At 41.8% G+C, this 27294-nt stretch overlaps 1 protein-coding gene and 1 long non-coding RNA gene across 2 annotated transcripts; both read right to left on the reverse strand.

Moving 5' to 3' along the window:
- Nucleotides 1-1537: 1537 nt before the first annotated feature.
- On the reverse strand, nucleotides 1538-21630 carry LOC129340233 (parvalbumin, thymic CPV3). Its single transcript, XM_054994894.1, has 6 exons — nucleotides 21596-21630; nucleotides 6819-6890; nucleotides 6118-6184; nucleotides 4542-4674; nucleotides 3625-3734; nucleotides 1538-1600 (listed from the first exon to the last, which is right to left on the reverse strand). The coding sequence occupies exons 3-6, from the start codon at nucleotides 6176-6178 to the stop codon at nucleotides 1575-1577; spliced, it is 330 nt and encodes a 109-aa protein (XP_054850869.1). The 5' UTR covers nucleotides 6179-6184; nucleotides 6819-6890; nucleotides 21596-21630; the 3' UTR covers nucleotides 1538-1574.
- Nucleotides 21631-23062: 1432 nt separating this feature from the next.
- Nucleotides 23063-27040, reverse strand: LOC129338264 (uncharacterized). The gene is made up of 3 exons (XR_008597934.1): nucleotides 26890-27040; nucleotides 24562-24665; nucleotides 23063-23219 (listed from the first exon to the last, which is right to left on the reverse strand). It is a non-coding gene; the product is annotated as an uncharacterized LOC129338264 (long non-coding RNA).
- Nucleotides 27041-27294: the final 254 nt, after the last annotated feature.

The raw sequence follows: 27294 nt of genomic DNA on the forward strand, positions 1-27294 counted from the left end.
CGGGGCTGCAAAAGGTCTGCAGAAAGCCCATCCCCCTGTTGCCTATGTAACAGATTGATCGGCGCCAGGCTGTCTGCAATGACGAACCAAAAAACAAACTCTAAAAATCATAGCAGTTCGTTGTGGTTCATCAGAAATGAGCTCCAACAAACTGCCAGTTCATAAGCCAAAAACCAGCCCAGTTCGTGAAGAACTTTGGTTCATATTTTGGTTCATTCCATCTCTAATTGGAGGTTATCAACAACTACTACAAAAGTGTGTTGAAGGTTTCTCTGGAACTCATAATGCTGTTTAGTGTCATTTTGGTTGTCCTAATAAAAGATACTGTATGGTTTTTGCTTTTGGATTTTCTTTGGACTAGCAGGTCTTCTTGCAAGTTGCGACTTCTTTTATCTGTGGGTTCCCATCTGCTTCCTGCCTTGCTTGTAAATAGGTCTTAATGCAGGCTTTACTATATGAGTTATGCATAAGGAGGCTTCTCGTCTCCACTCCCCTTCACTCCCTCCACTTGTGAGTGGTAGCATGAGGATAGGAAAGTGGAATGTCTGCCCCCTCTGCAGGTGCTCCGCAACACTTTCTCTGATCCCTGTTTGGCTGTCTTCCCCCCACCCCAAATCCCCACACTGAGAAAGCCATAACTGTTAAACTGGTATAAAGCCAATGTCAAATGTAAGGTAAATCAGCCCATAGAAGGGGAACAGTGGGAGTTTAGGTCAACCGTTGCTGTCTTGGCACAATAGTAGCTGTGCCATCAAGACTAACATGAAGATAGGCAGGGCTGATTCCAAGTTTTGTGAGGGGGCTGGGCAGAAAGAGCCAGGGGCCCCTGTCTGTCCACCACTAGCCCCCACATGCCTCCCTTTCGACTCCCCACCTGCCTGTGCATACTTCTCCCATTTGCAAGCCCACCTACCATCCATACCTCAGTTGCTTGTGCCACCTGCAAGCCCTTTTCCTGACAGTACCAGTGGCCACAGACAGCTGGGAGTGTTGCTGTCACAGCCATCAGGAGCACCACCATAGCGTACTTCCCACAATGCCTTTCCTCAGCAATTCTGGGCAGCTGAGAGCATGGGTGATAGAGCACTCCAAACAAACAGATGAGGAGTGCAAATGGGGCAGGCAAGGTGGGTGGGTAGGTGGCTGGGGATCAGTGGCAGTGGGCCTCACCAGAAGCCCTGGCAGGTGCCCCATCTCAGGGTATGCTGACACCGGCCCTGGAGATGGATGTCCCGATCGCCTTTCTGGTGGCCAAGGCTACAACTGTCACTGCTGAGAAGGTAATCCAATGCCACTTCACAGTATTGATTAGAAGAAAGATAGACTCTGCCACAAGAACACAGTGAGAAACATACGTTTAATTTTTCAGTGCAGTGGTTGCTAAGATAGTTACCCCAGATCTACACTAGCACGACGTTGCTTTTATTGACTAGTGTAGTTTCAGTTCCTCACTGAAATCTATAAACCAGTAACACACGGTTGAGGCACAAACAAAGTAACAAGGGATTCCTGGGTTTTTACGGTCTCCTGTAGATGCATCAGTTCCTTCGTCATGCCCGGTCATTTCCAGCTGCTTAAGAGTTCACCATTTCCTGGAATTCTACACCAAAGGGGGAGGGGGAAAAGTGATTTGCAAGACTAACTTACATCATGCAGGTGGCTGCTTATGCTAGATTAAAACAAACCTTTGGTACCGTATCATACTTATGAAAGCCAACCCAACCTTTCAGTAATTTAGTTGTATTGAAATGTGGGTATACACTGCAGAATGCTCAATGACTGGGTAGGGGAGGTGGCTTTGTTCTTGCCTGCACAGAGACAGGCCACCCCCAGGAGTGAATCCCTGCTGCTGTGGTTGCAGACTGAAGGTCAGTCCACCCAGACTCCAACCCAGCCCCTGCAGAAAGCTCTTGCTTGTCAGAATGGAGCAGTGGAGCAGAGCCAGCCCTACCACTGGCTCCCTTTAATAATGAGTTGTTAGAGATAGCCATATTCAGTCTGCTGCAGCAATATTAAAATGGAAGTGGCACCTTACAAGATGAGCAGCATTTATTCCACCATAAGCTCGTCATGAGTTAGAGGTCACTTTGTAAAATGGATTGGAGTGGTACCTCCTCTAAGCAGATATGTTATAACCAACAGAAAGGTAGGAGTGGGGTAGTGATGCAGAGAGAGGCCGGTTTGAAACCCTAAACAGTCAAAGCTTATTTCGGTATGTATTTTAAGTGCTATCCTAAGCAGAGTTACACCTTTCTTGGTCCATTGAAATCAAAGTTCGTGGAAAGATGTAACTCTGCTTAGGGTAGCTCTGGTAATCTCTAAGGTGGAAGTGCTTAATGTTGCTCTCTTTGACTTGGCAAGGTCCTCTGTTCCCCCATTGCAACAGATGAGTGAAGTGCTGGAATCCTTGTCGGACTGGTGTGGGCATGAGGGTGCAGAATGTGCAAACAAAGTTGAGTGTCTGAGAGCATCATCCTACCTAAAGCCCCACCCTTGTAAACTTCAGTGGACGTAGAAAGGTGTAGCATTGCTTAGGCTGGCACCATTAATTCTTCTTCGCAGACATTTTCTAAGCAAAAGCCTCAAGGGAACAGGAAAAACTAACCTAACATATCTAGAGTCCGCCCTTTTCTAGAGCTCAGCTTCAGTTTTCTTGCTATCTTAATGCTGCCTATTGGCTTTCCCATCATGTGTGTTGTAAAGATGGCACAAATAATTCAGCTAAAACTCTCCCCTCCCTCCATCCTCCATTCCTGCAGAAGAACAAGCCAGATGTGGGCACCCTAGGATTGCCAACCACGATTGGAAATTCCTTGAGATTTGGGGATGGAGTAAGGGGAAGGCAGGGTTTGGGAAAGGATACATCCTCTCCTGGATGCTGACTTGTTTCTTTTGTACAAAGTGTTGCTATTTGCTTTGGCAGCAAGAAAATGTGGGTGAAATGTTTTTAACATGATGAGTATTCTTTGATTTGATTATTTTAGTGATTTTATTTATGATTCATGTTTTATGTTCTCTGTGGTTGTTTTTTGGCTACACACAAAAAATGCTGTCATTTTTTATTGTGTATGGGGTATAATGCCATAGAGTCCACCCTCCAAAGCATCCATATTCTTCCAGGGGAGCTAATCTCTATAGTCTGGATATCAGTTGAAGTTTTGGGAAATCTAGCGACCATAGGGCACCCTTTTGGTCAGTAAGAATCAAGGGAAAACATTTTGGGTTAATGTGCTTCCATCCCGCTTTCTCTCCCAGCCTGTTAAAAAAGGAACATAAAAGTATGCTGCTATTTCTTCTGCAGGGAAGAGCCATGTGGCTAGGCAATGCAGGCTGTTCTCCCAGAGGGGAGTGTGAATGAAGCTTTCTAGGTTCCCTAACCTTGGTTGCCCGCTCTGTGGTCCCAGCAAAACTAGATGAGAGCATCTACCCTCCTGAGGAGATGGAGGCAGGACTGTACATTGAACTGACTGGGGCATTGGCCGTGGGTGCTTCTCGAGGGTGCTAGTCAGGTAGCCTCCAGTGCCTGCCCTGGGTCTGCTGTTGCAGCAGGCACAAGGGAAGGGTTCAGGAGAGGTATACAGGTTTAGCTTGTAGCACAGTACTGAAAATCAGCTAGTTTCGTACCTTCAGCACCAATTTTTCCATCTCCATCATGGTCTGCCGCTGCCAAAAATGTTTTGGTTTCTGTCGCTGTTAACACTCTGGCTCCAGACTCAAACCTCTGGAGGAAAAATCTGGAGAGGGGAGAAGGATTGCATCCAGTTGAGAAAGACTGTGATGCTTGGCAGTATCAAGCAGCTAAGAAACGATCCACCCAAACATGAGTCTGGCACAACGCAGAAGCTTGCTCAGCCGATCCAATATAAGATGGGCCCAAAGTCTTTTTGAACCTACACTAAATAGATCCCATTTTTTCTCCTGGAAAGTTTAGGAGTGGGGGCAAATGTTGGTTTCTGTTGCTCAGGATCTATTACAACAAGATTCCCACTTAAATGTTGGGTTTTAACAGACAGTGAAAGAGTTCTTCCCACACCATCCCCAAGCTTAAACAAGCACATATGACAAAGAACATCAGTATCCATTGGCCTGTAAAAGGCACATTATGCATGCATGTGGTTCTGATTCAGATCAGATGGGAAGGAGGATGTTTAGCTCTTCAATCTCTACTGAGTATTGTTAATGAAACTGTTCTCTCTGTGCTGTTGTTATAGGAAAGAATTTTAAAGGGAAAAAGCCCTGTATAAGAAACCATTTTTTCTTTCAAAAGTCTAATAGTACAGGGATTGCAGTTTTGATTTCCTCTTCCCATATGTTCTGAATCCATTTAGGGGCTGAATGAATAATTGGCCCTTTAAACACAGATAGTGATCTATGATCTTCATCATTTCAGTCCCCCTCCCTCATCTAAATTGCATTCCCCAGTGCTAAAAAAACAAACAAGCATAGGAGATCTATTCATGAGCTCTTGTGATTTCTTCTAATTTGGTCCTAAACCTATTTTGAAGGGTAGAAGAGAAAAAATCAAAACAGGAAAAACTCACTTAAGTTCATCTTCCTCAATGAAGCCGCTTTGATCATTATCTAAGATCCGGAAGATTTCTTTTACTTGGCTTCCACTCTTTTTCGACATTCCACTAATCTGAAAGAATTTTTTGTGGTTGAAACTATCTGGAGCTAGACAAAAAAAGAAAAAAAAGGACAAGAAAAAGTTGCTGTTACCACTTAGATATGTCACCTCCAAAACCTTGACAATTGTTCTCATAAATAGTATGTGTATGTGTTCATAAGTAACATTTAGAAATTTTTTGTTGCACATAAATGTTTTATCGCTGAGTGACTGTGAGGTCTTGCATGTGTGAAATAACTATTACAAATCAAAGAGGTACAGCTTTCATCACCTGATGTCACTTCAAAAACAATAGTTTATCCGTGTCCAAGTGATACAAGGCAGTAAGAGAAGAGTTAACCATAGCCTCCTTATGCAGAAATACTAAGTTATGAATTTTCTGCTTAGAAGGAAAATAACTTTTGGGGTCACCCTTGCAATTTCAGCTGTGAGGACCCAATTCAGATTTGGGGCTGAGAGGGGAGGAGATGTAACACTTCCACCCCTGTATGGGTTTGAAACCACTCTCTTTATGATTTTATGGTAGGTGCTGGTCATTGGCTGGGGGGGGGGGCGGGCAAAGTCAGGGTGTAAGGATTAAACCCCTTCTCTCCCCCACTGAACACCCCAACCCAAATGAGAACATTCAGCACCTCTGAATTCTCCCCCTCCCAAAAAAAGTTGCATGGTGATTTATGAACTCTACCTTGTCTAGTTTGCTCCTCGGAGAGATACAAGGAAACTATAGAAACATTCTGATTGCTGCAGAGATAGCACGTAGAGAGAAATGACTCTCTTTCTTAAAACAATTGAATGCAGAGAGTCATATGGTCAGGGTACATAAAGGAGGTATTGCTTCATGCTGTGCTTAATTAACCTATAGAACTAGCACCTCAGTGTGTGGCAATGGCCACAGACTTTCATGTCTTTTGAAAAGAAGTAAATACATTCATGCCAACATGGCATGTAGTGGCTAGTGTAGTTGGACGGATTAGGATTGGGGAGATCCAAGTTAAAATCCGTGCACTCCAAGAATCCCACTGGCTTGTCCAGGCTAATTGCTTACTCTCCCTTAACCTATCCTACCTTGCAGAATTGTTGTGAAGCTGAATGACCATGCACGCTGCTTTGAACTCAGAGTTTGGGCAGGATAAGAAAACGTAGTAAATATTTGTTGTCCATAGCTTTTATGTTGTTGTTTATAGTTTAAATAAAGAAAAATTCTACAAGAAAGAAAGAAAGAAAAGAAAGAAAGAAAGAGAGCATAGTAAATAAACGGAGGAAAAGTCTTGTCATTATTTGTCCATGGTAGCTACAAAAATGGAAGCTTCAGAGGAGCTGTTTCTCTAAATGCCAGATTCTGAGAATAAACTATAGGTGAGGGATGGGGATCAGTTCTCGAGACCTGCTTGTGAATTCCTCGTAGGCATCCTGCGGACAACCACTGAAAACAGAATTCTGGTCTAAAAATAACCTTTCATCTGTTAAGTTAGTTCAGCAAGTATTCTTACCTTGGCAGTCTCTGAGTGCGGCAGCAATATCAGAAGGACTCAGGATGTCACTGATGCTCATATTAACCTGCGCACAAAAATCAAACACAAGGTGCTTATGCAGATGGGCAAGCAAGAGTGCACTCCTTTCGTTTAGTGCAAGGGTAGGGAAAAGGTAAATATCTGTTTTAGAACTCGCGTCAGTGGTCTCTTATCTTTCTGGTAAAACTGCCTGGTATCTATAATTCTGTGTGTATCAGTCTTTTCTTTTATATTGCTTTCAAAATTAGTTACGTTAACCTATTTCACAAAACACTTGATGCATTCTCTCTGTAACAGGAAAGTAGCTACAGCAATGCTACTGGAATGCAGGATATTTTTTTAGGCATACAGAAATAAACTCTTACAGAGAAATAAGAAAGCAGGAGAGGGGGAAGCATCTAGTCTGAAAAACTGAAGTATAGAATGTTTCCACTAAAACAAATGTACAATTTCAGCTTCAGGTAGCAGCCGGAGAAATAAGAGGTCAGTAAATCCATCTTAGAGAGGCAGGTGTCTCTGTCTACTTCCTACTGGCACACAAGTATTTTTGTCCTTTAATCTGGCTGTTCTCATCTTGATGGGTTCCACAAACAGGGAAAAGAATAATACGTAAATAGGTCATCATAGACAAATAATAAACATATAACCTCTCATAAGAGAAGCAGCAGCTGTATACTTACTATCTATTCAGCCTGGTCACAGGTGTTTCTGCCCTTTAAACTCTTACACTGGCTGCTCACCCTTCTGGTTTCCTGGGTAGAGAAGAAGGGGGGATGTGAAAAAAAGCTGAATTGATATCAGGCAGGACTATACCTTTGGCTTGGACCTGTCTGTCTAACTTATATAGGATTCTAAAGGTGACAATGGCTACTTGGGTTACCTTTTCATGGATTAGATGCTCCATTTGAGACCCTGCTCAGATGTCTTGCTTAACTAATGAACTGGGTTTTTTTCCCCTTCTATTTATACTTGAGAAGTACATTGTCAGGACTCTCCTGTCCTGACAATAAATTAATGTACATGCTTTAATTAAGCTTTGTCATGGGCCATTGAGTGGAAATCCCATTGCAAGTTCTGTGGTCCCAAATTAAGGATGGGTTTTCACAGGTAACTCCAACAGGTAAATGTGTGGAATGAGAAAGCTGTTTTTATTTCTTTTGAGTCGTTCTGCATCTTTTGAAGGAAGTTGGAAGTGACAGACACCCAACAACAACTCTGTCAGTAAGACGGAAGCACACTGGATACTTTTTGGAGTGAACTGTCCTCAGCAAGGTTCATTTCCTTATACGGAAGCTACTTCCTAAATTACTTTGGATGGGAAAAGTAGGAAAGCTAAGCATTCAATGACAGCAAAAACTGGGTAACTCTCTTCGATTTTTTTAAAATTTGTATGAGCCAATCTGCACTGCATCTTTTAAAACTCAGGTGCAAAAAGTATCACATAATAAAATAACAAAGCATGAATTAAGGATGTGTAACTCGGGGGTATGGCATGTGATTTGCATACCAGAATTCAGTTCCTGACATCTCCAGCTTAAGAAGAATCTCTGGCAACAGAGCTAGGAAATACGCACTGCTCTATTTCTGACTAAATGTAAACTTATTTCACTGCTTCCATAACAGCATATAGCATTTGATATATTTATCGAATTTAATAAATGCTTTAATTTTCTATAAGCAAAATTGCAAATACACCAGTACCAAAGAAAGCTACAAATTGCTGCACCCAGTGCTACCTTAGCGCAGCTTTAAGCTGCCACAAACTCCTGGTTATTTGAGGTAGTGGAATAAACATAGTTACTTCTCTGAAATTAGCATGCACATGGAGATTGCTTTGTGCTGTGGAAGCAGTATCAATATGCTCCCTCACCAATCCAAGAGTCTCCCATCCATCACTAATGGGGCTGTATGGTGTTGGGGTGGACTCCATGCAAAATGTTCCAAACTCTACAGCTGACACAAGGTGCTGTTTGAAGGCCTTGTGCCTGAGTTTAGGGTTGAGATGTTAACTTGTACTTGAACCTACATCTGTTCTTATGTTGGATGAAGTGTCTTGGACAGAAACAAACCTAGGCCGTTTCCACACTACTCACCTTCATCTGGTACGCTGCACAACGCTGCGAAAAAACACAGTAGCGCCCGAGTTTTGCGCGACATTGCACAAAACTCGTGCGAGAAGACATTATCTTCCATGTTTTTTTCACAATGTTGCGCAGCATTCCAGATGAAGGTGAGTAGTGTGGAAACAGCCATTATTCAGTGGCACCCTGTAGCATGAAATCCTGCAATAATACTTGACGCCAAGACCACAAGTTGTCCTTCACCAATGATTGGGCTAAGTTGTCATGAACCTGAGAAGTCCACTTAAGTCTCCTCATACCAGGCTGGCACCCTTCTAGAATACCTGAGACAGGATTGAGGAAAATGTTATCCCTAAAACCAAGTGAATGTCTTAATGGGCATTGGTTACTCTCTGTTCTATTACCAACCTCAAAGCCCAAGGTGTGACCTAAAAGCGAAGAAGAAATTGCTATATAGTCAATTATACCAGCTCCCTGAGTGGAAAGAAATGTAAATGCACCACCAGAAGTGTCAAACCAGGTGCCATGTAGAATGTGCAGCTGATGGCTGAGGGGACTGCCACTAGCACAGCACATTCATCGATGCCACAGCAGTGCCTGCAGTCAAGTTTGCCTACATTGCAGGATTCGTTTTCGTTTTCGCAGCCATGTCGGACGCTCCTCTCGGCAGGTCCGAGAGGAAGCGGCCGAGCCGCCTGGCCGGGCGGCTGATCTGCAAAGGTTAGCCCCCAGACTCTCAGGCAGGGAGTCTGAGTCCGGGACGCGGCGGGAAGAGCCCTCTGACAGATCGAGGCAGGGGGTAAATCGCCCGTTTGTCCCTATGGAGGCCGGCAGACGAGCGCGGCACCCAGTGTGCTGCCGGGCTATGGAAAACGGCAAGGAGCAGGATTAGGCGAAAGCCTGTAAGAAAGCGAATCCCTTCTGTTACTACAAGCGCATGTGAGGAGTGGTGGGGTCTGAAGGTTAGAAGACTCGGATTTTTCCCCCCTCATTGAGTCTCGGAAGATTGGCGGTTTCCCCCCCCCCTAAAATGGCAGCGAAAAAGCAGAGTCCTTCTCTTGGCAAGTCAGTTACGGCGGCCTTGCAGAGGGGCGAGACGCTTGAGGAACTGGTTAAAAGAGCGGTTATGGAAGCCATAAAACCCTTTGTTGACAAGCTGAATGAAACAGATCAAAGGGTGGGCTTAATTGAAAGCGATGTGAAAGCCATTAAAGAAGCAGCGGGGGGGGGGGGCAGAGAAGTCTGCCCGGGAAAGTGCGTCACTTACGAGAGCAGCGAACAGGGAATTAAAGTTGGTGGAAAATCAGCTGATCGGATTGCAAGTGGAGCGAACACAAACCATTTTGCGTCTCCAGAATGTTAAAGAGGAGGAAAAAGAGGATTTATGGGATCTCGCCTCGGAACTTTTAGCGACACCCGCGAGGGCAACTAAAGAAGAAGTGAAAAGCGCCATTTTGGGAGTCCGTCGGGCATCTTCAAAATATGCAACGAAGCGGCAGCTGCCTCGCGAGATTGTTATCGAGTTTTCATCTAGGAGGGTCCGGGACAGTATCCTATATAATTCATACAATGCGGAATTGGACTTTCTGGGAAATAAAGTCAAGATATTGAAGGACGTTCCATTTTTAGTGCGGAAGAAAAGATTTAAGTACAAGATGTTGGCAGCTCTTTTGAGGGAACGGGATATAAAGTACAAATGGCTACTCCCGGAAGGAATCGGGTTTAGTTATAAAGATAAAGCTTACAAGATTAATTCGGAAGATCAGCTAAGGGATTTTGTGGATAAAAATTCAGAATTTGGACCAGACACCAAGCAAAGAGAAGAGGATTCGAAGCCTGAAGGGAGGGGGGAGGCAATGAGCGCTCTGGCGGTAGCTGCGCAGAGGGAATTGCGCCCGAGGCCCAGGGGAGGGAAAAAGTTAATTTGAACTGTAATTTGTAATTTGTATGATCAACCACTCCGTCACTATTTTATTAAGCTATTTTTTACTATGGCAGTATGAAGGGAAAGCATTGAAATGTAGAGTTTAGTGTTTGTAGGTCACCTTCCCCTTTTTTCCACCCCTCCTTCCCTTTGTATTTTTTCTCCCTTCTTTCCCATCCCTTGTGCTATTGTAGTCTTTTGTAGTTACTGTCTTGTAGGTTATGTATGTATGTAGTAGTTTTGTATGTTAGATATTTTTATTAAAAAAAAAAAAGTTTGCCTACATTGCAGATGATGCTCTGTGGCTGTATAGAGATGAGAATGGGTGGCAAGCAGAAATGGGCTTTTTCAGTGATGGTGCCTCTAATCTTAGAAATGTCTTCCCCTTGTGTAATATGCAGCCCACCTGATCCTCCTGTCCATATATTTCGAAACATTTCAATAAATAAAGAGAGCCACATAGCCAAGAGATGCTAAAATCACTTAAAGAACATGATAAAAGATGGTGTAGCAGGTCAGTGGCTGCTCTGTTTGAAACAGAAAACCAAAACCCTAAGCGATACTAATCCTAGCCGAAAGGTTGGTTACAAAAGCCAAAACCAAACTGAATTTCAGAAGGAAGGCCAATGCCACCGTATAGCAATACAGGAGGCAATCTACAGTTACTGGCATTTATTTATTCATTAATGACACTCTTCGTCTGAAACTTTGCTGCTTGTGTGCATTAATTAGAATGAATGAAATCATTGCTGGGTAAATAAATTCCCCTTATAAAGAGGTATTTTAAGGACGTACTGCCAGAATCTGACATATGTTTGGGGACGTGTGTGCGCAGAGGGGTTCATATCATAAGCCTAAACCTGAAATCAACTATTCTACATTTCCATGGCGTCAAATGTCATTTGCTCAGTATGTCTGCAAAGAGGTTCAAAGGAAAAACGAAAGCTGGTTAAGAGACTGCGGCTCAGCATGTGCTTTGCATGTTGGTTCCAGCTCTGCCATCTCCTTTATCAAGGCCAGAGGTCTGATTATGGCAGCTTCAGATGTTAATATCACTTGTGGCGTTCATGCCCTTCTCATGGATTTCCTGGAAGCATCCGGTTGGACACTAGAAAACAGGATGCTTGAACTTGCTGAATCTTGTGCCTGGTCCAGCAGGGCTGTTCTTAAAACACCAGAGAACACATCTGAGGATGTGGCACTTTGGACAATAACGTATTATTTGGACTGACACCTTAAGACCAAGTAAGTCCAATTTACAGCCTCAAGTTGTATATAGTTTCAATGGATAATGTTTTACTTGGTTGAATCAAAATCACCACCACATAGGTTATGTTTTTCATATGTTCAGGTACATTGTTATAGGAAGTTGCAGGGAACATAAGAGCAACTGCGTGGGGCCTGATCAGTGTTCCATCTAGTCCTGCTTCATAAAGTGGCCAATCAGATGCCCCCAGAAGACCTAAAAGGCCAAAAGCTTCCCCTGTCCCATCCCTGCCCTCTGCACTGTTATTCAGAAGTATACTGCTTCTGAACATAGAAGTTCCGTTTAGTCATTGTAGGTAATAGCCATGGGTGAACCTGTCCTCTATGAATTTTTCTAATCTCCCTATAAACTCATCTAAGTTACTGGCCATCCATACATCCCATGGCAGGGAGTTCTACAAGTTAATGCTTTGTGTGAAGGCGGTACTTTCTTTTGTCTGTCCTGCAGAGTTAAGATGCTCAGAAGCTGTATCCCCTGTCCACAGTTAATGGAAATAGCTTCTAAACTTGCATGTTATCATCTGCAAGGCTTCTGGGCACGTTTCCCTCTTTATATCTAACCATTTTCATGAATATGTAGCTGCCTTCAAAATTTGGCAAGGCTCAGCAGAATAGCGTTAGGTAACCTTTATTTTGAGTATGATCAGTCATCTCAATATATTTTAGATGTTATCACATATTAGTGCCACAAACTATTCCAAAACTCCAGAAATGAAATCAGAAGAGCGATTAAACCAAGGCTAAATCAAACAACTATGGAAAAAGTCTCCCACAGGAAAAGTGTTTTTGCCATATATCAAAGGAATCACTGATCAGATGGGAAAGCTTATGAAAAAGCACAACCTACAAACATCAAAAAGAGTCCAGTAGCATCTTTAAGACTAACCAATAAAATTGGTTAGTCTTAAAGGTGCTACTGGACTCTTTTTGATTTTGCTACCACAGACTAACACGGCTAACTCCTCTGCATCTAGAACCTACAAACAGTATTCAGACCCACCAGAAAAATACAACAGATGCTACGATCAGCAAAAGACAGTAGAGACCCCCCTCACCTCTGCAGGAGTATACTGCATACTCTGCAGCTGTGGACAAGTTTACATCGGGACCACACAGCGTAGCATCCAGACAAGAATAAAAGAACATGAAAGACACTGCAGACTTGGCCATCCGGAAAAATCAGCAGTGGCTGAACATAGCCTAACTCAAACAGGACACAGTATCCTATTCCAGGACACTAAAATACTGGACAACACTTCCAACTACTTTGCACAGGGAAGCCATTGAAATTCATAAGCATAAGCACAATTTCAACAATAAGAAGAGACTTTAAGAATGAATAGAGCATGGTTTCCAGTCCTGAAAAACACCAGGCTAACAAAATACATCCTACAATATCCCTGCAGAGAAGATTAGCATATCAAGCACCAATCCATATGCAAAAGAACCTCCTCAGGATACAGTGAAGCCTTCCTCCATTAGCATTCCACACCCTGGGAAACTCTTACAGGATGACTCAGCCCAACCCCACCTTCCTGAATAGATATAAATTACCTGCCAACATCTTCTCCACACTGTGACACTGAGAGATCTCTGTCTTTTGGTGCTACATTTCTGAAGATGCCAGTCACAGCTGCTGGCGAAATGTCAGGAACTACAATGCCAAGACCATGGCTATACAGCCCGGAAAATCCACAACAACCAAGTCAGAGGTTCACTATTCCCATTACCCCTCCCATCCCAAAATCCTTATTAATGGTCCTTTTCAAACTGGAACTTTAAAGTGTTTCAGTATCTGTTCTACTTCCTATGTATGCAGGAGTTTCACACTTGCAAGGTAGTCATGGGACGCAGTACCCATGTTTGTCCGCAATATCCTCTATTTTCCCCCCTGCGGACATCTTGCAATTTTATTTTTAAGCCGCTGCCGAGTTGCGTCTGGCCCAATTAATGTCAGTGCGAACTCTATACTCCCCCTCTGCTTCTCTTTTCCCCTCCTCTCCTTTTCCTCAGGAGCTGACTTGTCTGTGCAGAATGAATCATTCCTCAGCTCTCTGAACTTCTTTCTCACCATTTTTATCAGTAAAGCAAAGTAAGGGTCATAAGGCTGCTTCTCCATTGGCTTACTTCCTCCCGGATATGCACACACTCTCTTATTGTTTTTTTCAAAGCCAGGAATGATTCCTAACATTGCTGCTTGTTCCCTGCTGTCTTTAAAAGCCAGGGAAAGGTTAAATGGCTGCTTTTCCCTTCCTCCCTCGAGGGTATGTGCTCACTCTCTCTCTCTTTTTCAAAGCCAGGAATGAGTTGTAATGCTGGTCATTACATACTGCTCATTTCTCCTGGCCTTAAAAAAAACCCCACAAACATTTTGCACAGTGGTTTGCAAAACAAAGCGTCAAGGAAGCTGCCAGGAGGGGATGAAGTGGCAGTATTTTAACCCTTTCCTGGCTTGCCTTTAAAAAAAATGAGAATGAAACAAGCATGAAAAGTACATGTCCCCCCCCCCCAAACTCTGCCATCAATTGCCTCTCCAGTGGACACGGGTCATCCCAATCAGCAAATACAGGGGCAGGGACGGGTTCCAACACTGCAACAGTATGCATGCTCAAAGTTTTTTTAAAAAGTGTGATGTGAATTGCAAAGCCCCGAAAGCCCGAAACCACACCGAGGCTTCAAAGCCTGTCTAAAATGAAAAACAAGATGCCAAATTGGAACTCCCTTGGACAATGTGGAACATGGGGGTGCCATGCTGAAGCCATTGCGATCATGGCAAATGTTCATAAATGCGGTTTAAACCTTAAGTGCGAAAAGGGCCAAAGTATCTTCACTTCAGTGAGGTTCTTTTCTGAATAAGAACTTGAGCTCACTGATTGGATCCACAGTCTAGGATACTGGTGATTCAGTTTCATCCAAGATCTCAGGGGCTGATACCTTCTTTAATCGGGTATGGTGTATCCAAAAATCATGACCCTCTAGTTTGGTGCAACTGTGTAACGTAAGAAGCACTTGCCTGAGTCCTTCCCAATCCACAGTCAGAGAACTATGCTTCCATCATTTAACATAACCCAGTCACATGGCTGAAAGGAATGGACCAGAAAATCATAGGGCAGAGCTGTTCAGCGAGGATGGCCCTGTGGAGAGAATGCAAAACAGACTGCAAGGCAACAACATATTCTTTCATCTGTATGTCACCTATCTCAAAATCTAATACTCCCTACTTTGGGAATATGGGATAGGGCATTCCACATAATAGCTCAAAGGGACTCAGCCCTAACTTTACCCTAGGTGTGGCCCGCAACTGAGTAAAGGCGGTGAGTAATGCTTCCAGTCAGTGCAGCTTTGTGTCCATGCAAATCTTAGTTAAAAAGGTTTTCAAACTTCTATTTAGTCATTCTTCTTGACCACTGGCCTGTGGTTTCCAAGCTGTGTGTAGGTCCCAGAGTTTCTAAATGTAAGGGATAATTGCTATATGATCTGGTTCACAAAAATGCATTCCGTGGTCTAGGGTCCCAAATCGCAGAATTATGTGATGGAGGAGGACTTTGGCAGCCTGTTTGACTGTTGAGGAGGCACGTGGGGATGCTTCTGGCCATCTGGTAACTTTGTCTACCAATACTAAGAGGTAGCAATGTCTCCCTTGGTCAGTGAAATCTACTTGTATCGACAGGAACTGGCGATTCACCCATGTGTGCACTCCAGGTTGTGGTTCACTTTTGGACTAACTGTTCAGCTGTTTGGTGAAGCCTAACAGCAGTGATATAGTGAATAAATGCTTCCACCATCTTTCAGCCATTATTGTGAGTTGTGATAAGCCCATAAGAGTTGTGATAGTCCCATAAGAACTTTTGCAACATAGCAAGGGGAACTAAGATTTTACTACTAGATTATGTCCTCCATCCTTTGTCATTCTTAGAATCTCCTTGGGTAATGGCCTCTTGTTCCTCTTGCTTGGTATACTGTGGTGAGGGTGGTAGGCCAAAACTGGATATGAGGGTGAGCTGCAGGTTCCCAAGTTGTTTAAGTGCTGCTTGTTTCATCGCTTCATCAGCCATGTTAATTCCACGAACACCTGGGGTCTTTCCCTTTTGATGTACTTTGACATGGACTATTGTCACCTGCCTTGGGAGCAATAATGCTTCCAGGAGTTCCAACACCAGCTCATTGTGGACAATTTGGTCCCTATTTTCATTCTGAAAACCTCGCTCCTTCCACAATGCCTCATAAGCATGACAAACTCTGATATTTGGAATCAGTGTAGATGGTCACTCTCTGTTCTCGTCCCCAATATTAGGGCCCTCCTGAATGCATACAGTTCAGCTGCTTGAGCTGACCAGGTAGATGGGATTGGGATGGGTTCCACTTCCAAAAGCTCATGCAGAGTAGTAACTGCATACCCAGTCTTCCACTTTCCTTCTTCCATTTGGCTATAAACATTTCTAAGTTTGGATTATCCAGTGGAGTATCCAGCAGGTTCACCCTTGCCATTTTTAGACTACCACTTCAAAACATTCATGCATGTCTGACAATTCAAGCTTGTCTGGAAGAAGGGTGGCTGGGTTGAAGCAATTGCAGCTTTCAAATGTCATGTCCTCTCTGCTGAAGAGGAGCACCTCATAATTGACCATTCTGTCCAACATTAGTCATTTACTTCCCCATTACTGAAGCAGGAGACATAACATATGTGGGCAGTATACATGCATCGGATTCTCAAGTGTAAATTTGTGGGCTTCCTCTACTGCCATGGCTGTTGCTGGTGATTGACATGGTGATTGACAAGGATCTAGTTGTTCTTCCTTTCGAAGTTGAGTGATCGCAAGTTGCAATCCATGTCTCCCTTCCATCGATAACGGGTACTGCTGAATTCAGATGGGTCTTTTTCCAGGCTTAATATTAACAACAACAACAACATTTGATTTATATACCGCCCTTCAGGTTGACTTAACACCCACTCTGAGCGGTTTACAAAGTATGTTGTTATTATCCCCACAACAAAACACCCTGTGAGGTGGGTGGGGCTGAGAGAGCTAGAAGTTGTGACTGACCCAAGGTCACCCAGTGAAGGAGTGGGGAATCAAACCTGGTTCTCCAGATTAGAGTCCCGCGCTCTTATCCACTACGCCACACTGATAGATACCACTACTAATAGATATCTGTATAGCTTCAAGAACTATCCCAGGTGATCCTTGTCCAGCCCATACACTATGAACCACTTCTGCAAGTATTTGTTTGGAAAAATGCTTATTTGGGGCATTTGGGTTCCATCAAAGCCATCAAATATGCAGGTCCATTGCTTTTGGCACTATCAATTTCAAATGGTAGGGGCCATCACCTGGATGCTAGATCCAGCTTCAGACCCTGCCAAGTGATCATCTGCGTTATAAGTTCTGGCCCTCAAGACCAGCTGACCAGAAATACTGAGGCCAAAACAATCTTTGCAAAATAATATACATTGCTCAAGTATATTTGTGACAGCAGCAAGGGAAAGAACTACTAGCCACCATGGAATGTCAGTAGTTCCATGTTTTTAAAAGTTTGTTTTATTTAAAATATTTATACTGCACCCCTATCCAAGATGGACTCAAGGTGACTCAGACATGAAGATTGTGTATGCTACCATATGATATCACCACAGCTAAAATCAGTCAAACAAAACATATAAACTCAAATAAATCCAGAAAAAACCCTTAAACATTACCTGAAAAAAAAAACACGTATCTGCAAGGAGGGGGGTCCTCCTTAACTCATCCAGTAATCTGTTCCTCAGGTTTCCCATTCTGCCTGTGAAAAATGGGGATAGAGATTTCCACTGGTTGCCCCCCTTACTGCAACTCCCCCACTTTGACCCTGATGATATTCCTAAGGGGAGGGGTCCATAACCCACAGGGGCACAATTCTGAGGGAGTGTAGAAGACCTGCAGTGGGAGGTAGGATGCATTGCAACTCCACTCACACAGCAAAAAATCCAAATGTATTATTTCTCTGATGGAGGAGAAATGAGAAATCCTGGAGGAAGGAATTGCAGGGAGTAGTTGACTTGACTAACGAAGCAAGCATGTGGGATCCTGTTGTGAAAGATGGTCCTTCAGGTATGAGGGTCCCAGTTTGTAACTTGGAAATGAACTTGGAACTGAACCAGGCAGCTAGTATAGGCCAAGGGACCAAACTAGAGGAGATGCTCTTTTGAGCATTTTTAATTGGTAAATAGCAGCTGATAGCAGTCCTGATTTGGACTGCGTAGGATGCTCCCTTTTCCCAATGACCCATTTCCCCAAACTGACTGCCCTGTTGGGGAAGACCTACAGATATGCTGCCTGTGTGTAGAGGGGCAAACAGCAAATCTGGGATGTGATTTGACTTTGAGAAAACAGCATGGCAGGGGTTAACCATGGCAGGATTAAACCATCCTCCTGGACCACAGCACTATTGTGAATCAGAGGGGATCCACAACTGCAGAAACATCAGTAAGCCAACAAGAGATCCTTTTCCAGATCTCCCAACATCTTGTCTGTCTACTTTGGGTCCCAGAATGGCTTGCACCTTCCAAGTGATGCAAGGTAAGTCTGCCACTGCCACTACCATTTGATATACTCCGTGATGATCCTTAAACAGATTGTCAAGTGTCACCGGTGACCCAGTAACATTATCTTGTGACCTGGACGCTGCAGGCAATTGTCTAAGATGTTTCTAGTGGCTGTCAGCAGCATAATCAGGGAGGGTGATCTTTGCGCCACTGAATTATTCAGGTTTTCTCTGTTATTTTGACAATAAGTCTGCTTTAAAGGTTAGAGGATGATTAAAAGTTTGGTGGGGGGAGTCTCTTGGGTTCACTAAAAGCTGTGAGTGGGGAGAAAAGACTATGGCTTATTGTTACTAGCTCATCTTCTAGTGTTCCAGTGCTCTTGGTCTTCATTTTAAAATAATGTGGCAAACTCAGGGCTTGTCTTATTACACCATGCCCATAGCTCAAAGATAGGTGGTGTTGATTTGCAGGACGGAATTCTGCTACATTTTATCTGCCTATTTCTTTAACTTAACTGTCCAGTAGTAGTGCTTTATATAAACTCAAGATCCCAAGTATCTTTTGTTATCAGGCTGCCGGTCAAAGTTGACAGCACTTGAGTTGATGGGCTAGACGTGTGACTCATAGGGTCCTTTGTCTGTTCATGATTAGATGGAAACAAGTCATGGATTCATAAGGCAGTGTGTGCGTGTGTGCGTGAGGATGGAGGCAAAAGGTTGGGAACTTGAGATTGGGAAGTTTCTCCTTACAAGTTCACATTGAAAAGTGCTAGAGACTTGCCTTTATTTCAAGTGAAAGTTGGGAACAGTCAACTGTTTATAATGTTATTGTGCTATAGTTGTTTGTCAATTTTTTAAAAAAAGGCCTGAAAAATCCCTTCAGCAGCTGCAGGGGCTGAGGCAAAGGGGGTGGTGCCAATGTAGGTGAGACCAACAAAAACATAGACCTTTGTACCAAACCAGATTTGAGAAAGATCACATCAAAGTGTGGGGGGAAACAACATGGAAACAAGACAAATAATGACATCATGTGGATGCTTCTGAAAACAGTGCTGCAGTAAGGAAGCCACGGTGAAGTAACACATCCATGTGAAAATAGCCAGTGATTAATTCTCTCATGAAACACTGGTGGGATTATCCAGAGAAACAATCAGGGTCAATACAAACAATGGAATATGGATTTCATTACCACAAGATATAACAATGACAGGTAGTTCAGTGGCTTTAAAAGAAATTAAACTCATGAAGGATAAACTAAGAACATAAGAAAAGCCTTACTGGATTACACCAAACATCCATTTAGTACAGCAATCTGTTGCCCTCTGCCCAGCCAGATGCTTCATGGAAGCCCCACAAGGACAGCTGGAAGGCAAACTGCCTTTCTCCATCATAAGGCTTATCAGCTGGGATCTGGTGTGATATTTGGCATATCCATGTTCTGAGGTTGTACACCTCCAAGATACTATAAGGACAGACAAAAGTCAGGGGGTGGCGGTCCCGACTATTCCTTGATTGTTAGTTTCCCAGGTATTTGACTTGTAACTGGAAGGCATGATGAGTGCTTTGTAACCTGGGTTGGGATCTGTTAATTGGCTCTTGTGTTCTTGACAAATCTTACGGCACTCAGGAAAGAAGGAACAACATTCTCCTTTCTTTCACAAGACAGCTTTGAACAGAAAAGGCTTGTGAGACACCTTGGGCAGCAAGGTCTTCCTTTTTATCCTTGACAATGGACATATCATTTTTTATAGCCCCTAATCTAATTGAAAGTGGCAAAAGTATCTCAGATCTGTCTAGCTTGTAGGGGAGCCTCAGTACAAAGCTTTATGGGACAGTCTATCTGGAAATGAGGTAGGAAAAAAACCCCTTGGAATTCTGTTAATAACTCTTGTGGGATTCTAATCTTTTTTAAAAAAACATACTTTCCCCATTTTTCCTTTTGAAGCACTGCCCTGTAGATGGAACTAAATTTGGGCATAGGACTAAATCAAAGAAAGAAAGATTTGGTCAGTTGACCAATCAGATATTGTCAAATATAAACATCAATTGTTTTTACATTATTACAGCAACCAAAAAAAGATAAAATTTATCAACAACACTTACTGAAAAAACAAATTAGTTAATTGTTATTGTGAAATGGAAATTAATTTTTAAAAAATAAAATAGATTTACATGGGGTGATTGGAGGTAATGATGTTGCTGTTTGTGCAGTTGAAGCTTTACTGTGCTGATATCCCCCCCCTCCAATTAATCCAAGCCTACAAAGGAAAAAGCCCTGGAGAGAAGATGGCTGCTGAATCAGACCAGTGGTCCATCCACTCCAGCATCCTGTTTCACCCAGTGGCCAAGAAGTAGGCCAGCAAACAGGGCATAGAGGCTAAGACAGTCCACTTGATGTTGCCTCCTAGCAGTAGTATTAGAGGTTTACTGTGTCTGAACATGGAGGTTCCCTTGAGTCATCATGGCTAGTAGTCATGAATTTATCTAATCCCCCTTTGAAGCTGTCTGTGCCAGTGGCCTTCACTATGTAAACATTATTCCTATGAGTCAACACTGAAGAATCTAAGACTTCTAGAACAAAAGATGGCTAAGCAGGGATGTAATAGAGATCTATAAAACTGGGTGCGGCAATGGCGGACGCCTGAGAGCTTTTCTCCGAGCCCCGATCTCCTACTCCGACCTAACACAAGCAACTGGAGCAGCCAGCCGCTATTCGAATGATGGGAAAAGCCGGGGGGAGTAAAAATAAAACTCCCAATTCGACTTACCAGCCTCTGAAAGCCTTCTTAGTCCCGGCTGAAGCTGGCAAAAAGCTCAGCTCAGAAAAGAAAAGTAAAATGGCAGCTGCTTCTAATACAGAAGCTCCGGAGGAACAGCACGTCCTAGAAACAGAACTTAAAACCTCTTTAGATAAATTGGACAAAAAAATAGACAACATAGAGGACAAAATCATTACCAGGACTGAAAACTTATTCAAACCTATCACAGATCAACTTAAAGAAATTAATGAATCCCTGCAACAAGTCTCACAGATGGCAGAGAATGCAATGGAAATGGGATTGACGTTACAAGAAGAGGTACATGCACTACAGACTAATGAAAACGAAATAATGGATAAAATAATGGACTTAGATAACAAAATGCGTTCTAATAATGTCAAGCTCCGCAGGTTTGAAGATGCAGATGGTGGTTCGGCAGACCTGATTGTTTTCTTGGCAAACTGGTTTGCAAGCGAATTAAACTTGGAAAAAGGAATAGCCCCCATCATTGAAAGGGCCTATAGAATAAGCCCAGTAGCAAACCCACAATCAAGGAAACAAAGGGACATTATAGTACGATTTGCTGATAACAGAACCAGGGAAAAGATACTACGTGAAGCAAGGAAAAGGGGCTTCTTCCTCTACCAAAATAAGAAGATTCTGGTATTCCAGGACCTTTCAAGTGAAACTCTGGCAAAAAGAAAAGAGTTGAAGCCCATTATTAACAAGTTAAATGAGGCTAACATTCGTTATCGCTGGATAGCCTCTACAAAGTTAGTGGTGCGACAACAAGGCAAGTCTTACCAAGCTTCATACATGGACACTGGCATCAAACTACTATGTGACCTGCAGATAAACGCTTGGCTAGACCTTTCAAGCAAAAATATAAAAGGACATGAGCGCACCTCTCTTACCAGATGGAGCAAGATCCCAGTCAAGACGACAACTGAAGAAATGTGATAGGACCTCTCCAAATGCTCATTGCAACTCTTGTTTGATCTCTTGTTGATAGTTCCAAAGTCAAAATTTCACAATAGGGTCAGGGTGGGGGAAGGGGGTTGGTGTGGTGAACAACTCTCTAGCCTTACCTTCTAAGGTCTTCGGAGTGGGGGTGTGGAAACCCCCAGTGAATAGGGTGGGAGATTCTCCGGTATACCTCCTCTGAAATAAGGAGGATTTATGTTTTCACAGTTTGTTTTTGTGTTGGCTGTTGTTACTGTTACCCTTTGATTGGGAGAGTCATAGTGACCATAGTACAAGAGTTAAAGATAGCCTAACGTGAGGATTTGTACAGTGACCATTCAACCTTCTTCTATCTGGCTTTTAATTCTTGCTCTTTTATCCTGCTCTTTTCACCACTATTCTCTCTCTACTAAACAAATTTTAAAACAGGGTTCAAAGGGAAATGTAGTTGGGGGTTGGGTAAATGGGGGTGGGAATTCTTGGTTACGTTTGGGTTTGTTCATTACAGACTAAGCGGTTCTTAAACAGTAGTGTAAATAGTTATAGTAGAACAGATCTCCTTAAAGAAAACATGAAAGGTTGCTTAAAAAACACAGAGTTATCAAAACCATGATTGGATGCATGACAATAGCTTTATTTTATACCTCATATGGATCTTAAAATATTATCATTAAATTGCAGAGGTCTAAACAACAAGATCAAAAACAAAAGGGTGTCAACAATGGTACTTAAACAACATCCAGACGTATTAATTCTTCAAGAAACACATTTGAAATCATCCTCAAAACAGGTATTTCAGTCGTCCAGGTGGTCTCACCAATATCAGGCTCATGGCTCTTCTAAATCCAGACAAGTGGCCATTCTAATTTCTAAGACAACTAGATTTGAACCCTTAAACATAGAGAAAGTCCCGGGGGGTAGATACATATTTCTCAAAGGGAACCTAGAATCCACTAAAATGACAATTGCTTCTTTGTATGCACCCAATTCAAACCAAAACCAATTTCTAATCGAAACTCTTTCTAAATTGAAGCTATTTCAGGAAGGAGAATTGGTAATTGGCGCTGATCTTAACTTAATAGTTGACCCATCTCTGGATAGGACAGTAAGAAAACACTCCAAAATACAAAACCAGAGAGGGAAAAGGAAATTCCAATTGGCTGAAACGTTAAAGAACTTTAATTTAATTGATGCCTGGAGACATTACCATCCATATGAGAAAGACTACACATATTACTCCCTGGGCCACAGAATCTACACAAGAATAGATTACTTTTTAACTTCAGATAATTTAATTACTCAAGTCCCTTCCCCAAAAATTGGTCTAAAATTGTGGTCAGACCACGCCTGGATGGAATGCTACTTAAACTTGAATGATAAGGAAAGAAAAAGCTCTGTTTGGGTTTTGAACAAATTGCTTTTATTTGATATTTCATCATACAAAGAAATAGAAGTAGAAATCCAAAACTACTTCAAATTTAACTTAAATTGTGGTGTCTCCCAGGATTATGTCTGGGATGCATTGAAAGCTGTAATCTGAAGGAAATACATCTCCATAGCTTCAGCCTATAAAAAGAAGAGATAAAATTATAAAACTGAATTAAACAATAATATAAAGAAATTAGAATTGGAACACAAAAACAAATGTAGCAAAAAGATTTACAAAAAGTTATTACAGGAAAGGAAAAAGTTAGAAGCCCTTGAAATCTCTAACATCCAAAAAAATATCTTATATTGTAAACGAAATTACTGGCATAAAAATCCTAAATCGTTAAGGTTATTAGCCTGGAGAGTAAAACAAAAAAATTCAAATAGGTTAATTTCATTTATTAGGGATAGTCAGGGTCAGATCCAATCAACTTCAAAGCAAATATTGGATACTTTTGTTAAATTTTATACTAAGCTGTATACTTCAACCAACCCAAAAAAAGAGGATATTCTCGCATACCTATCTAAAATAGGAATTCAAAATAAATTGTCTACAGAACACATGGAGTTCTTGGAAAAACCTATTAGCACCCAAGAAACCATAGACACCATTAAAACTTTAAAAAGTAATAAAGCCCCAGGAGTTGATGGCTTACCATAAGAGTTTTACAAAAAGTACGTACATTTATTGGCAGAACCCCTGACATCAATATGCAATCAAGTCTTAATACGAGGAATCATCCTCAAACCTGGACCGAATCTAATATGATAGTCATTCCGAAACCAAATAAAGATGCTACTAATCCAGCATCTTATCGCCCAATTACGCTACTTAATCAGGACACTAAGATATTTACAGCCATATTGACAGCAAGACTCAACAAATTAATCACTAATTACATATACCCAGACCAAACAGGCTTCATGCCCAAACGTCAGATGATAGACAATATTAGAAAGACCTTAGATATCATAAACTTCTCCAAAAAACCAAAGTTAAATTCACTGATTTTGGCTTTGGACATAGAGAAGGACTTTGATAGTGTGGAGATAGAGTACCTAACGACATTGCTACAAGAAATAGGCTTTGGTAACAACTTTCTGAGAGCTATTCATTCCATCTATGCAGCACCCACCACCCAAATTAAAATTAATGGGCTAATATCTGAGAAAATTAAATTACTGAGAGGTACCAGACAGGGATGCCCAATGTCACCCCTTTTATTTGCCATAGCTATAGAGCCCCTAGCTAACTTAATAAGGAAAACTGCTGATCTCAAAGGAATTATAATTGATAATACTGAATATAAGATATCACTGTTTGCAGATGATATGGTCCTTTATATATCAGAACCACAAAAAGCCCTTAAAAACCTCATGAAAATAATCAAAAATCCCTTAAAAACCTCACAAAAATAATCAAACATCTCTGGACTATCAGTCAATCAAACTAAGAGTGAAATTTACCCGATGTACTTACCCAAGGAACAAGAAGAACCACTTAAATTAGTCTATCCCTTCAAATGGGTGAAAGAAAAATGGAGGTATTTGGGTGTCGTAATTCCAAAGAACCTTGAAGATCTCCTGAAAGTTAATCATATAGAATTAGGCCAATCCTTAAAAACACAATTTGAACATTGGAATCATCTAAACTTATCGCCACTAGATAAAATTAATGCTATAAAATCCCAGGTATTCCCTAAATTCCTATTTTTATTTAGGGCTCTCCCAATCTATATTCCGGAAAAAACTCTTGCAACTTGGCAAGATAAAATCAATAAATTTATTTGGAACAACAAGAAAGCTAGAATCCACTCAGAAACACTCAAAAGACCAAAACATATTGGGGGGGGGGTTTAGATAATCCTGATCTAAAACTCTATTATGAAGCTACACAACTTAGCAGTATATTACACATGCTAAGCAGCTCAGATCTAACAGATTGGCAAAAAATAGAGCAGTTATATACTAATGATAAAAACTTTACAAGAATCAATTTGGAACAAAACTCAGAAAGATCAAATTTTATAATTGACAATCAATTCCTCTCCAGCAATCTTAGGATATGGGATAGAACTAGATCCTCATTAACCCATACAATCTCCCCAGTCTCACTCTTTGTTGGTCAATCATGGTTTGAACCTGCAATACAATGAACTTCCTTTAGGTGGTGGAGACAACATGAAAAAATAAGATTAATAGATATAACAAAAAGAGGCTTACTATTAGAAAAGGCTCATCTGGAAAGAGAATCAGGTACAGCAACACCTTGGTTTGAGTACCTGCAAATCAATCACCTTCTGGAAGCCAAACTAATAAAATCATCCCTTAAGGAACCATTAACAGATTTTGAAAGAATGATTAAACTTGATAAAGGCAATCAATCTGGCTTGATATCCCAACTGTACAATATTCTGATGGGAAACAAACTAAAGGATAAAATACCGTCTTACCAGAAAATTTGGCAAAGAGATTGCAATCTGACTTTAGCAAACGAGGATTGGGAAAACATTTGGCGCTCCTATAGCTTTACTACAAAAATAATAAATATAAAACAGCAAACGGTGAAAGTGCTAATGCATTGGTATATGACGCCAGTCAAGCTGCATCATATAAATAAAACCATATCGCCTCTCTGCTGGAAACAGTGTGGGGAGAGGGGGTCATATACACACTGCTGGTGGGGATGTGTATACATTAAAAAATGTTGGGAATTAGTAGTAAAGGAAATAAAGAATATTTTGAATTATGATGTACCTTTAACTTTGGAAACTATTTTGCTGAACCATTGGATAGATCAAGAAATCCCGAAAGCCAGAATTCAGTTAATCTGGATTTTATTGTCAATTTCTAAATCAGTAATTGCAGCTAAATGGAAGCAAAAGACACCCCCATCGATAAGGGACTGGCGTAATAAACTGTGGGACTATTTTATAATGGAGAAGATAGCAGACCGGTTAGCTTACTATGAAAATCAAATGTATAGATCTCATTTCACGGAACAATGGCTCCCGATCTTGGAATACCTCTCAAAATATAAAACATCACTTCAAGCAAACCCTAAAGGAGATTGGTTGTTGTGGGTTTTCCGGGCTCTATTGCCGTGGTCTTGGCATTGTAGTTCCTGACGTTTCGCCAGCAGCTGTGGCTGGCATCTTCAGAGGTGTAGCACCAAAAGACAGAGGTCTCTCAGTCAGGAACTACAATGCCAAGACCACGGCAATACAGCCCGGAAAACCCACAACAACCATCGTTCTCCGGTCGTGAAAGCTTTCGACAATACACCTAAAGGAAATTGTTACAAACAGTTATTGTATTGTTAAAGGATATTTAATTATGTTTGTATTTGTTTGTAGTTACTGTTGAATTAAGTTTACTGTATAATATAAAACCAAAAATTGTAAATAAAAAAAAAATAGAGATCTATAAAACTGCATGGGGTAGAGAAAGTGGACAGAGAGAGCAGTGGAAAGGCCTTGGCCTCTGTGCCCTGTTTGTTTGGCTCTCTTTAGTTGGCCACTGTGTGAAACAGTTTGCTGGACTAGATGGATCAGTGGTCTGATCATACAGGCATATTCTTATGTGATATACACTAGCAGTGAATTCCCTTCTTTCCCTTGCTAGTAGATGATGCCATAATGTAATAAAGAAGGGATAAGCTTCCACCTATAGAGCAGCATTCTTGGCATCATGGAATATTTAGCAACATTTGGCTGTTGTCAGATAAAAGGCAGTCAGTTGATAATGTCTCATTTTGACCCATCAATTTCCAGGGTATACATCTGATGAAGGCAGCTTGACTCTATACCTTGGACATCTTGTTGGTCTTTAAGATGCTACTGGATTCAAATCTTGCTCTTCTGCTGCAGGCCAACACAGCTACCCACCTGAAACCATGTTGAACAGAGTCTCATTAAGAAAGATGGACTATAAGTGAAGTAAATAAATAAACTGTGGTCTTGAAAGGCAGCTTCTCTGTTCATTCAATGACCTGCTGGCTTTAAGGTGCTACCAGATTTTTGTTTCATTTTGCTACAGCAACACAGCTATCCCTCTACCATCAGCCTGCAGGAATCTGACGGCCTGGGACAGAGAACCTTAGTGAGACTTTGTCTTCTTGGCACAGGGTTCTCTGCATTTTGGGTTGTTTCTCCCAGAGTACCTAATCAAGAGAATAGTGAAGGGAATGGTTTTGGTTGTTACTGGGACACGT

Source organism: Eublepharis macularius, chromosome 12, assembly GCF_028583425.1.
Source record: "Eublepharis macularius isolate TG4126 chromosome 12, MPM_Emac_v1.0, whole genome shotgun sequence".
Classification (NCBI taxonomy): Eukaryota; Metazoa; Chordata; class Lepidosauria; order Squamata; family Eublepharidae; genus Eublepharis; species Eublepharis macularius.

What these genes read in the sequence shown, in the direction of transcription:
- LOC129340233 (XM_054994894.1), bottom strand. Translation starts at nt 6,178, where the DNA reads ATGAGCATCAGTGACATCCTGAGTCCTTCTGATATTGCTGCCGCACTC. An exon ending in ATTGAGGAAGATGAACTTAA is followed by an intron (nt 3,735 to 4,541) that starts GTGAGTTTTTCC and finishes TCCCCTCTCCAG; the next exon opens with ATTTTTCCTCCAGAGGTTTG. An exon ending in TGGAAAAATTGGTGCTGAAG is followed by an intron (nt 1,601 to 3,624) that starts GTACGAAACTAG and finishes CCTTTGGTGTAG; the next exon opens with AATTCCAGGAAATGGTGAAC.